The sequence below is a fragment of the Salvelinus alpinus genome, chromosome 7 (genome assembly GCF_045679555.1).
Source record: "Salvelinus alpinus chromosome 7, SLU_Salpinus.1, whole genome shotgun sequence".
Taxonomy (NCBI): domain Eukaryota; kingdom Metazoa; phylum Chordata; class Actinopteri; order Salmoniformes; family Salmonidae; genus Salvelinus; species Salvelinus alpinus.
In genome coordinates this window covers 47,737,761-47,751,529 of record NC_092092.1, presented here as the reverse complement: position 1 = coordinate 47,751,529, position 13,769 = coordinate 47,737,761, and the positions used below count along the sequence as shown (strand labels likewise).

Below are 13,769 nucleotides of genomic sequence, written 5' to 3'. Positions count from 1 at the left end.
TGGCGAAGATTAATTTACATCATTATGTTGTACTAGAGATTGCGGGTTTGGTTTTAGCTCTTTCACTATTTGCTCTGTGTCTAGTTTTATACAGCGACATTGACTGACTTTATAAACTACTGCATTTACCCATCTCTCACTACCGGGTTGCCATGTTGGGCCCAATTTTTCAAGAATATAGATATAGTTGTTCAGTGTGTATCTGGCAACCACACAAGTAGTTTTAAACTTCAGCGAAATAGCAAAGTAAAGGACTATACTGAACAAAAATATAAATGCAACATGCAACAATTTTAACGATCTTACTGAGTTACAGTTCATATAAGGAAATCAGTCAATTGAAATAAATTCATTAGGCCCTAATCTACGGATTTCACATGAATGGTCAGGGGCGCAGCCATGGGCCCACCCGCTTGGGAGCCAGGCTCAGCTCTGGGGAACATTCCTGAAGTCAGCATGCCAATTGCACGCTCCCTCAACTTGAGACTTCTGTGGCATTGTGTTGTGTGACAAACCTGCACATTTTAAAGCGACCTTTTATTGTGCACAGCACAATGTGCACCTTTCAATGTGCACCTGAAATGAGCTGTTTAATGAGCTTCTTGATATGCCACACCTGTCAGGTGGATGGACTATTTTAGCAAAGTAAAAATGCTCACTAAAAGAGATGTAAACAAATTTGTACAGTCAGGGAGAGGTTGAAAATGTCAGTGAAGACACTTGCCAGTTGGTCTTTGCATGCTTTGAGTACACGTCCTGTTAACCCATCTGGCCTCGCGACTTTGTGAATGTTGACCTGTTTAAAGGTATTACTCACATCAGCTACGGAGAGCGTAATCACACAGTCGTCCAGAACAGCTGGTGCTCTCATGCATAGTTCAGGGTTGCTTGCCTTGAACCGAGCATAAAAGGCATTTAGCTCGTCTGGTAGGCTCGCGTCACTGGACAGCTCACGGCTGGGTTTCCCTTTGTAGTCTGTAATAGTTTGCAATCCCTGCCACATATGATGCGCGTCAGAGCCGGTGTAGTAGGATTCAATCTTAGTCCTGTATTGACGCTTTGCCTGTTTGATGGTTGGTCTGAGGGCATAGCAGGATTTCTTCCGGATTAGTGTCCCGCTCCTTGAAACCCGGCAGCTATAGCCTTTAGCTCGGTGCAGATGCTGCCAGGAATCCATGGCTTCTGGTTGTATATGTACGTACCGTCACTGTGGGGACAATGTCGTCGATGCACTTATTGATGAAGCCAGTGACTGAGGTGTTATACTCCTCAATGCCATTGGATGAATCCCGGAACATATTCCAGTCTGTGCTAGCAAAACAGTCCTGTAGCGTAGCATCCGCATCAACTGACCACTTCCGTATTGAGCGAGTCACTGGTATTTCCTGCTTTAGTTTTTGCGTGTAAGCAGGAATCAGGAGAATATAATTATAGTCAGATTTGCCAAATGGAGGGTGAGGGAGAGATTTGTATGCATCTCTGTGATGTGGAGTAAAGGTGGTGTAGAGTTTTTCTTTCTTCGGTTGCACATGTGACATGCTGGTAGAAATGAGGTAAAACGGATTGAAGTTTGCCTGCATTAAAGTCCCCGGCCACTCAGAGCGCTGCTTCTGGATGCTTATGGCCATATACAGCTCGTTGAGTGTGATCTTAATGCCAGCATCGGTTTGTGGTGGGAAATAAATGGCGACGAATAATATAGCTGGGAACTCTTTTTTAGACAGTGTGGTCTACAGCTTATCATGAGGTAGTCTACCTCAGGTGAGCAATACCTCGAGACTTTAATATTAGACATTGCGCACCAGCAGTTATTGACAAATAGACACTCACCCCCGCCCCTTGTCTTAGCAGACGTAGCTGCTCTGTCCTGCCGATGCACGGAGATGCCAGCCAACTCTATATTATCCGTGTCGTCGTTTAGGCAAGTCTCCGTGAAACATAAGATATTACAGTTTTTAATGTCCCTTTGGCAGGATAATCTTAATCGTAGATCTTCCTGTTTGTTTTCCAATGATTGCACATTGGCCAATAATACGAAGGATAGCGGTGGTTTACCTGCTCGTCTGTGAATTCTTACAAGTCACCCAGCCCTCCTCTCCCTTTTTCTCCGCCTTTTTTTCACGCAGATGACGGGGATTTGGGCCTTGTCTCAACAAACACTATATCCTTCACGTCGGACTCATTAAAGAAACAAATCTTTGTCCAGTTCGAGCTGAGTAATCGCTGTTCTGATGTCCAGAAGCTCTTTTTGGTCACAAGAGACGGTAGCAGCAACAAAATGAGTTCAAACAATGCGAACAAACTAATAAAATAGCACAGTTGGTTAGGAGCCCGTAAATGGCAGCCATCTCCTCTGGTGCCGTTAAGTAGTCTATGATGAGGTTTAAATCTCCCAGATGGAGAGTTCTACTGATGAGTACAAGTGTCTTGCCATTCACAGAGATATCATCAATGTCAACTCTAATTGAAACTAAATTAGACTCCATTTACTTTTATAGCTCCCATAAGGATAATAAGTTGATCCGTTTTCAGAACCTTATGCTAATAAATAATAAGGACCATAGAAAAGCCTTACATGTTCTGTTTAGACCTACCGGCATAATGATGGTCACTTGGTTGAGTTATTATTAACATCCTATTGGGGGGATGGCGGGCAAACATAGACAGAGAGAGCCGGGGGCTAATGCTGTATCTCAATTGGGAATTGTTTTGCCCGAGATAAAAATGAAGAAAGAATTGCCTACCTGCAATCAACCCATGGTAACTATTGTAAAGGACTGTATAGAATAGTGTCGAGTAAACATGGTTAAAAGTTTTATCCACTTTGCTGTCGCATAAAGGCAGAGATTTGTTATAAGGCTTTTAGCAATATGTGCTTGAAAGCATGTAATGTCTATTGGCCAAGTCAACACAACCGGTGGAATGTATGGTTCTTTGAATGTCCTTGCCAAAGAAAATGCAAGCAGGGAAAAGTAAATGATAATGTGTAGAAAATAAAAAGAGTGGACATTCCACTCAGGACTCAGTTGGTCCTGTCACTCACCGAAAGCTGTGTAGAACTCGTCCTTTGTCAGGTGCTCGTCGTCATTGATGTCGTTGTATTTGAGAAGGTCAAACAGGGTGCACTCAGAGACATCCTTGGACAGACCTTCCTGCTTGATGACCTGCAACAGAAAAATGCATTTAGACCTTGCCTTTTAAGTGGGCCAGTATATAACTTACAGATAAAGCTAAGTCTAGGCCTTGATTTTTCTGGGTCTGGGGTTTCTTTTTTCTTGTACTTTTTCCCCCCGCCGTCTCCTTTTTTGGGGGGTTGCCGAAACCGGGAAACACTCAAGGATCTGGGATTTCTAACGTTACAGCATAGAGCATGCAATGCAACCCAATCAGTTTTCTGTCTAAATATAGCACGTCAAAGAAGACATTGATTCCTCAGTAATAAGATGATTGAAATAGAGAAATACCACAACCTCTCCAGTATTGTTTTCCAATGTCAGTCATCGTAAGACCTGAATGCATTTCTTTGTATGACACTGTAGGTTAATGTGCATTCAATTACACTGGAGAAGACCCACTGAGGTGTAAATTGTGTGTGCAATACATGGTTTAGTGGAGAACAGGTGCCATCCTAAAAAACAGCCCAGATTTGATCATCTCTGCAGACATAACAATGACGACAAACTTCGAAAATGATGTTTCTAACCTAAACTCAATTTCACATTAAAAGCTTAACTCTCAAGCCCAATTTCATTCTTTGTCCAATCCCTTAAAAAATAAAATGCATTCAGGTGAGAAGTTGTGGGTTGGGGGAATTGCTTATTCATATTCATTTTGGGGTGGGTAAACATAGCTGTATCTGATCCCAACCTTTTCTTACTAAAGCAAACTTACCAGAAGTCCACCGGCATGCTCTGATAATAAAACGATATGCATCACAAGTGAATTCAGCTCTGGACAGTTACCTCAGAGTGGTAAGGTGATGAGTTCCTGACATCTATTGCCACTTGCAGTGGAAGTTCAAATCCCCCATGGGACACAAAATACATCTTTGAAATGTGAACTCACATTTATTGTGTTGGGAAGAAAAGTGCAGTCATCACCTTGAAAATGAAGATTAGGGGCTCAATTCAGTCCAACCCGCATTGCAGTATTTACGCAGTAGCTATATTCCCAATTGTCAAAGTAACTCACAGATTGGTCTTGGGTACTGTATAAACACCTAGAACTACTATCAGAGTGATCCCTCTCACAGCAGGTATGCTTTCACTTTCAGAATTAGAAGTGTGTGGGCATGGGATGAATATTGTAAATATATAATTAATTTTTCATATCTGCGTGGGATTTAAACTCACAACCATTGAACTGTAAACCAACTGCCATAACAGACTAAGCCACCAATTAATGATAGCATTGGGGGAATAAAATACTACAAGTTGACCTGACCACCATTGTCATTTATTTCTTGTCGTGATGGATGTAGCTACCGATATAAATGGGAATCCACATGTTCATTTTCTTCGTATTCGTAAAAGCACATATATTTGTATGAAACGGTAAGCAAAAACATTGAATTTGGAATGTTGTGTAATGTCAGTAGTCCAGTCAAGGAAGCATCATGCAAAATATAATGGCACATTCCACTTACCAAGACCATTGCCAAATAAGGTGCGCTGTCACCCGCTTTTATAGTTAGCCTTGAGGTGGTACCACCCAGCACATCTAGAAGAGAGTGTATTTCATACTGAACCCCTCCCTTGAGATGACGTGAAATTATTATGTTTTAGTCATTATATCTGTTTGGGCTTCTTGCGGTCCATTTGCATTCTACAAATGATTTCTAATTCTAATGACAAATGATTTGTTATTATGTTCAAGGCCCCCTGACCATCCGTTCAAGAAAAGATCGGCCTGCGGCTAAATCGAGATGATCCCTGACGTAGAGGCGCCTTCTCAAGATGTCACGCCTGCTCCCGCTCCCCCTCCCTGGCGCTCGAGGGCGCCAGGCTACCCGTCTTTACACGCACCTGTCACCATTACTACAGCGCTCATTAGACTCACCTGGTCTCCTTCACGTGGGTTGATTGCCCCTGTATATCTGTCTGTTCCTCGGTGGTGTTCCCTGTGTCCGCATTAATTGTTGATACGTGTTCCTGTTCCATGTCCGTCAGTTATTAAACCTTCACTCCCTGTACCTGCTTCTCATCTCCTGCGTCGATCCTTTCACAAGAGGCCTCTACATGATTTCAAATGGTACAGTCGAACCGCTAGGGCCAATAAGAGCAAGATTTACTACTGAAAGACCAAAATATATCACTTTTGCAACAAACTTTCACAATGAAGACCAGCATTGACGTGTTTCACTATAACTAAGCCTAAAACATCTGGTTTTCGATTAACATTTATTTTTTCAGTAAAGTTACTCTTTAAGTCTTACCTTGGCCTAGATTGTCTATAGATCTCTTATTTCTGGAAGTAAATAGTATTATCCCGAGGAAACCCCTTTTCATGCTGCAAAGACTCTCTTGTTATGTTTTATATATGGTTTGAAATATGACAAGTTGGATCTACAGTATCTCACCTTCAGGCTGACTTTCACTCATCCATCATTCTAGATCAGCTGTCATGAAGCTTGACAAAATATGACAGTGTTGGGGAGTAGTGAACGACTGTATTTTGCAGTAGCTTGGTGGAAGTTGAACACAATTCAAATCTTGGTAGTGTTATCTGTAGTTAATTACTTTTTGGGGCAAAAAGAGAAGAAAATAATGGAGAAATAGGCAATAATTTATTTATAATTTATTTTTCAGCTTCAAACCTGCCTAATTCTCACTTGAAACCGTTTTTGCAATTTGTAGTCTATGACATTTCAGATTTAGATATGATCATTTTTCCCGAGGTAGCTTGAAAATAAAAATATTCTTAAAAATGATATAGTTAAGGGTAGCTTTTGTTTAGCTTAACTTCTTCTAGTGTGAAGTAATTGGTAGTATGGTCAACTATGATTTCAGAGTAGCTTCCCCAGCACTGCTGCCTAATGTATCATCATCAAGTATGTCTTGTTCTTTGCAACTTTGGTCATGCTTTCTGAACTCTTACTGAACTAAATGTGTAAACTATAAAGAATTATCAAAATGTTTGTGATGATTCAACCTCGTATGTTGAATTCAAAAACGTTCTTAAAGCCATCTGTGTATGATAATGTACTAGAAATGTATTTCCATTGACCTCTATCACTTCACAGTACTTTACAACACTTGCTATAAGCATTCCTAAAAGTTTATCCATCCTTTAAGACAATTTATAAGAATTGGCAATTGAATGCATTCATAATACATTAGACACAGTTGGTTCAGAGAAAATGTTATAAAAGAACATGGTATTCCAAAGTATTCCCTGTTTTTCTGAACCACCCCATGGCGGATGGTTTGATTCGGGGAGATGGTAATATTAGAGGGGGCTGTGAATCACCACAGTCTTTGATGATTCTCACACCATCTCTTAAATGTTTCATGTCCCGGCTAGAAATCAAACCATCTTTCCCTTGCTCTGTAGTTGATGTTCAGGTTTGATGTACTGGAGGAATCGACACTATCTAATTGCGTCAACATAAAGAAGGGGGTCAAGTGTCTGAAGATAGAGTGTACCCACCTGCCCCTTCTTCCACTCAGATCTGAAGACACACACACATACGCATGCACACACACATTGAACACACACACTATCCCAAGCCTTAACCTTTGAACTGAATTAACTAAATTATTCACATTGTGTTTGGAATGCCGCCAGAGTCCGTGTCAAATTAACACCCCATTTACAGAAGCCTCTTTTACAATTAACAATTATTTTATGTATTTTACTTAACCTTTATTTAACTAGGCAAGTCAGTTAAGAGCAAATTCTTATTTACAATGAACAATTACACAAATAGCAGACTCGTAAATGAGGCCTGAAATGATCGGTCACATCAAATTTGTATAATTTAACCTGGCAAAGCATGAAGAGCGAAGAAATTAGGATTTCACTGATTGAATTCTCAGCCATGAGTGACTTCTGAGATGTGGCATAGTTTTGAGGACCTCTGAGATGTGGCATAGTTTGAGGACTTCTTGAGATGTGGCATAGTTTGAGGTCAATTGTGTCAACGTCTGATATTCAGAATTAATGATTGCAGTGCTTTTGTAGACAAGACAAAAACGTTAAGCTTAGAATAGCTACTACATACAGTATTCTGCATTTAATACCAGTTTGTACTGTATATGTACTGTGTCACCATTGCCATATGTTTCAAGGTTTAAGAGAGACCGTAGCATTTTCTGTGAGGAATGACTTAAAACCAACATGTCGTTACTCAATCTGTGCAGTGGAAGTTTGTGGACAGACGTTGACATTAAAACACCTGGATAGATGATGGCTCATAGCTTTGTGTCTAGCCCTTAGTGTCATCCGTAATGTAATACTTTTGGTACCTATGGTAACTACCTGAAGCAACTTACCAATGTATCAACAGGGAATATTTGCATAGTCAAATAAAGCCCAACACAACATCACAATTTCTCTTTCGTTATGTATTTCACCCACTGTTCATCGATTTATGCTCTCATCCCCGAGCTGAAAGCATTGCTGTTATGTAAAAACAAATATATATATATATATATATATAGATAGTTAAATATCAGTTGTTGGCTGTAATCAAATGGGGCACTTTGGATTCAAAAGAGTGAATGCATAAGAATATGAATCAAGCTTGTTTTCTATCTCACATCAGTCTAATAGAGACAGGAGTAATCAGAGTGCCACTGGATATATTAATATGAAACTGAGAGCAGTTGAAAGGTTATTTAAACCAGCAGTGGCTGCTTACTTATTCAATTATTTAAATGCATGGCATATAAACCAGTCCTCGGGTATTGCGAAACATAAATTCATTATGCATAAAATGTCTTCCTTTGTCATGAAAGTCACATAATACTCCATATTCAACCACACTTTCTGGCCGTAACAGTCAAAGCCGACATTCTACCACGAGCGGAACGTTCCTTTGACCTGGATTATTACATTTCTAAGTCGCCTCGCTTTCCGAAGCAAAGACCAACTGAAAAGGGAATAATATTGAAAATAATACATCAAGATGGCTCCTATAATAAATTCCTAAGGAGGCTATAGTAAACACAATGTTAAGGTTCTGTTTGTTGACCCTTTCTTCATTTCAGGGAAGGGTGTGCTGGTATGGCTACTGACATGTGGGAGAGACATTTACTGTGGCTTTATTGTCCACCCTCATGTCCTCACCTGTGATAGTTCACTACTCCTTGGTGTGTAGTGAACACAATGTTTCGTTGGTTTTCCCGTTTTCTTTCAAACACTTAGTGACACCCAAGTCCCGGCCTCCTCACCTGTGATAGTTCGCTGCTGTCTACTCTCCCGCTACCATCGGCGTCGAAGCGCTTAAACAGAAGGTCGACCAGCTTCTTTCTGGCGGCCATGTTGTCTTTGTGGCTCCCACGGTTGCCAGTTTCCGTGTATCTCTGGTCATGCAGGTTCAGAATTTTGGTCTTCAACCTCCGGTAGTCACCCAGTCTGCAGTTGTCATCTGAGGAACAACAACAAGAGAGAAGAAGTTAGAATCTAAAATGGCTTAGTCATGTCAAGTGAGGCCCGTATAAAGTCAATGTGCACACCCAGAGGCGTCATACCCATAGGGGGTACAAGGACACTAACATCTCAGATTTCTCCTGTTTTAATTTTATTTTCAGATGTTCAATTATTTAATAAACCATTTTTAAGCCCACATTTGATCAAAATGATTTATAAAAAGTGCTATTTTGCGGAGGGGGCACACTAACTGAACCATATTTTACCTATCAACTAACCACATCATACGTTTAAGCAATCTCAGTCGATGACACAGTCGATGACGTGGCACACAGCCATTGGTTGATGCATGCAACGTCTAAGCAGTGGAACATGACTAGTATTGTTAGTGGAGGAGGAGAGAGTGTCAAGTGACACACCCAGCATCTGATTTAATTTTAGCTGCTGGTGAAGGGCAGGACCCGCAGGAGGTATGTTTGTAAATTCATTTGATCAAGCTATGTTGCCTATTGATTCTTTCTTGGTGGCCCAGCGTCGTCTGGGTTTGGCCGGGGTAGGCCGTCATTGTAAAAAATAATTTGTTCTTAATTGACTTGCCTAGTCAAATAAAGATTACATATTTCCATTGGGCCCAAAATAATCTGAAACACAACCAAAACAAACAGAAAATGCATCCCCAAAATGTGTAGAGACACTAGCTTGATGTAGTCATTGTGTGTATGGGACTAAATACTTAACTTTTTACTACTTTAATACACATAAGTGAATTTGTCCCAATACTTTTGGTCCCCTAAAATGGCGGGAGGCGGGGGGGGGGTCAATGTACAAAAAGTGCTGTAATTTCTAAACGGTTCACCCGATATGGATGAAAATACAGTCTGCACTTTAACCGCATAGTCATTGAATTATTTAAAATCCAAAGTGCTGGAGTACAGAGCCAAAACCACCAAACATTTGTGCCCCTTCTAAAATAATGGGTACATGACGCCCGTGTGCACACCTGTCTGCAGCACACTTTCATAACTTGTAGTGCTGTGTGGGTTGGCAATGATGGAAGGTGTGAGCGAATTCATTATCAAACACCAACAGTAAGAGAAAATATGATGATTTGTATTTGCAATCCACCATCAAAGCAGACATCAAAAGAGTCAACTACATGAAATATTCAGCATAGAAGAGTTACGAGCAAAAATAATGACTGGAACTTGTCATTCCAATGCATGACATATTGTAAAACTTATTTTTTCTAATATCTACAGAAGTGTTAGTGACAGTTCTGTAGTGACAGTTCTGTTGGCTGTTGTGAATTACACCTGAGTAGACTTTGCTTTCTCCAGACAAAAATAAAATACTAAAGCAGGAAAGAAAGTTTGAGGGAATTTTTTGAGTTGCTTTAGACAGTTGTTCTCGACAGTGGCATAACACAATTAGTGACAGACAGTCGTCTCAAGACAAAGCCTCTCCAGGACTGTGGCATCACCTTTTACAGGGTGTGACCGTGCACCATTTTGCCGCCAAGCGCTGCACATCATGAAATGGCCTCTGTTTTGACAAGCCTTGGTGACAGAAAAGCTGCCTCAGAAATGGCTGAATGAATAAAAGATAAATGGCTGCTAGCCCTAGCCCAGGGGATATGAAGGTCAGTGTTATCAAAAGCCCTGGACACACAGGGACAGACAGACAGACACACACACACACACATAAATACACATGCACACGCACACACTGCAGGCACGTACTCACACACTCTTACGGACAGACACACGCACACTCTCTCTCGTTCTATAAAATACGCACACATACAGGTACATGTACAATTAGTGAGCATTCATTCAACAGCCTCGGCAGCAAATAATCTATTTTCTAAAACAAACTAAAAAATATATACTTAAGCTGTCAAGTAGGGAGCTTTGAAAAGAACGGCAGCCACTCATAGTGTCTGTTTGACTAGTATAGTGTCTAGTGCTTCAGCTATGTTGTGAGAAGAGTGCCGTTGTTTACCCCTACCTAAACTCTTTGTGAAACACTCAAATGGCTTGATGAGTGCATCTCTTCAATACAGTGTGTTATGAATGGCTGGGAATCCGTCTTGAATGGAAACACCCCTACATTCAACCAAATTGTTCATGTTAGCTACAACAACAAGCAAACTTCACGAGGGTCAAACACTGGCTAAAGTAAGTTTGTTTCAATTTCAACCAAGGTTTTCTGAAACATCTCTTCAGCAATGCATTCGGAAATGCAAAAAGACTCCTGGAGAGACTTAACTAGGTTGTAATAGACCCATCAGCGAGACGCTTTCCCCCTGGCGTGCCTCTGTATAATGCAAACTCCGGCAACATTGTTCATGTCGGAAACGTATGACCACTCCTCGAGGCCCGAGAGACTCCATGTAAAGCAGTCGCCATGGCTGACTGGCCCTTCTGATGAGGATTTTTTTCACCGCCGCCACGGACTCCCATTCCGATATTGTTTTAAAAAGAATATTCTGGTCACGTCAGGCGGGTGTGACGCTAAGTGGCTCGCTAAGCACGAAAGACCCGTTGCGTGTTATTAATTGTAATGGACTGGTGAAATAATTTGCAGGTCAGCTCCCCATTCGAGGATGAGAATATATGGGCGAGCAGACGCACGCATATTGGCCAGAAGGGGTTGAAGGATACGATTTGGATCCATCACGAGAGCCCCACGCCACAGAGGTATTACTGTTGACAGCAGAGTGGAATATAGCAATCAAACAGAGTAATTGTTCACAACACTCGTGGTCCTAATGCTGAGTCATGGAATCATGCCTTGTGCAATGGCTGTGCTGCATGGCGAATCTGAAGGAATTTATTTTTCTTTATTCTGTCAAGTCATCCTTGTTTTTCATTCCCGCAATGATAGATAAAAAGAGGGTCCCAGTGAAAACGATAAGATGAAGAGACGCAATGTCATTTTATCTGCGAGCGGTTAAGATCAATCAATTCAAATTAAAATCCTTTTTAAACTAATGCTGTAAAGCTCTCTGGAGAATATATGATAGATGATCATTTGACGGTCCATTCACGGCTTTAGTCTCTTGCTTCCTCATATTTGATCTGAAACTAATACGTTTATTGATGTTATTCCAATTGACATGTTTGAGTTGTCAATACATCAATTATACTGAACAAAAATATAAATGCAATATGCAACAATTTCAAATATTCATAGATGGAAATCAGTCAATTGAAATAAAGTCATTGGGCCCTAATCTATGGATTTCACATGAATGGGCAGGGGCATAGCCATGGTTGGGCCTGGGAGGGCATAGGTCCACCCACTGGGGAGCCAGGCCCAGCCAATTAAAATTCGTTTTTCCACACAAAGGTCTTTATTAGAGACAGAAATCTGCCTTAACCCCCCCCCCCCAGACAATCCCGCAGGTGAAGAAGCCGGAAGCCGTATCTTTGGTAATGTGTTGTGTGACAAAACTGCACATTTTAGAGTGGCCTTTTCTTGTCCCCAGCACAAGGTGCTCCTGTGTAATGATCATGCAGTTTTATCAGCTTTTTGATATGCCACACCTGTCAGTTGGATGGATTATCTTGGAAAAGGAGAAATGCTCACTAACAGGAATGAAAGTACATTTGTTCACAACAATTTACAGAAATACGTTTTTTGTGCGTATGGAAAATGTCTGGGATCTTTTATTTCAGCTCATTAAAAATGGAACCAACACTTTACATATTGCGTTTATATTTTTGTTCAGCATAGTTTACATTTTGGCCAAAATCAAGTGGCAAAGCATTGCAATAATCTATCATTACTTTCCCACAACCTGACTTAACAATATTACATACAGTTACACATTATAATCGCATGTGATCAATAACAACAATCCATGGATTACAGTGTACACTGATTTTACATCCCTCTTTAGCATATTTCCACTACACATTTTGTACACAGAAAGAAACGTTTTCAAAGTCAATTTGTACAGCAAACAATTCAGTGCTCATTTAGGAACCCCCTCCCCCGGTCCATATAATCATATGCATTATGATAAAACATGTGAAACTGATTCTAGAGCAGCACCTCTACTCTAGGACATGTTATGAATATGGGCCCTGGTCCTCTAGGTCCATCGTGTATGTTGGTTTTCATCCTTGCCTTTAAGACACTGTATTATACACGGGTAACCAAATGTGTGAAACCTATGTCTAATTAGTAACATAAACAGATCAAGCTAGAGGGACATAAAAGTCAGCAGTACTATGGCCCTTGAGGATTGAGCCTTTGTAGCCTTGAATCCAAACTGACATGATCCCTTTTACCAATGTTTTGGAGAATATCACTTTAAATTATAGCCAAGGGGGTTCTGCACCCCTCTTATAGATCTATCAGCCATTATTCCAAAGCGTAAACATGACATTATGTATGTACAGGGAGGAGTTGCACTGAGACAGTTCATTAAGGTAGATTAAACATCCACTTCACCACAAACCACAGTTCACTGTTAAAGGGACGGTGAATGCCGCTGAACTCTGTCCCCTGCTCAAAAAGTATTGCTGTTTTATTTATGTAGAGAAAGAGGAAAGAGGCTGCTCAGTGGAATAGCTTGTGTCACATCCCCCCCGTCCCCGTTCCCCCCCATCCGCCAGGTACTGCCTCCGCCCCACCATACATCAAACCACCACAGCGTGACAACTCGGCTACCCAAATCAAAGGTCACTGATTGCTATCTTAAAGACCAACTAGAGGTGTCACTGGTGTAACACCTGACTGGATCCGAAATGGATCTCTGGGCAGTGGGCCGCAAACTCCCCACAGCTGCTCTGCCGAGCCGGGGGACTGCATTGCTGCAGCCGTAGCCAGCCCACTACCGATTTGCTGTTTTTCTGAGATGCAGTCAATGCAATAAATTAGACTCTGTATATTCCTATAGACATTCTACACCAAATTGGACATAGAACATTCTCATTCTAGCAACCGAGCTAGCTTTCAGAGTCCAGATCAAATTAAACGATCCGTTGCAACCTGTTATTTTGCCAGCTATAACAGAGGTGTAGTTGATACCTCACTCAGCTCCAGGTGAAAAATATTCTTATTCTGTCTGTAGCTCTTCTCTTCGCTCAGTCTCTGTCTGTCTCTGTCTCTTTACCGCCTTACTGCTACCTCCCAGTGTGTATTGGCACCCCCAGTTGCACCTCTAA

The 13,769-nt window shown here is 41.2% G+C and overlaps 1 protein-coding gene across 2 annotated transcripts in view; it reads right to left on the bottom strand.

Annotated features, from left to right (window-relative positions):
* Nucleotides 1-13,769, bottom strand: part of LOC139581109 (follistatin-related protein 5-like) — a 174,650-nt gene that overhangs the window by 65,373 nt on the left and 95,508 nt on the right. For both annotated transcript variants that reach the window (XM_071410529.1, XM_071410530.1), the window contains exons 5-6: nt 8,394-8,590; nt 3,044-3,164 (exon numbers count right to left, since the gene is read on the bottom strand). In XM_071410529.1, coding sequence (XP_071266630.1) covers nt 3,044-3,164; nt 8,394-8,590 — 318 coding nt within the window. The remainder of the gene's footprint in view (nt 1-3,043; nt 3,165-8,393; nt 8,591-13,769) is intronic.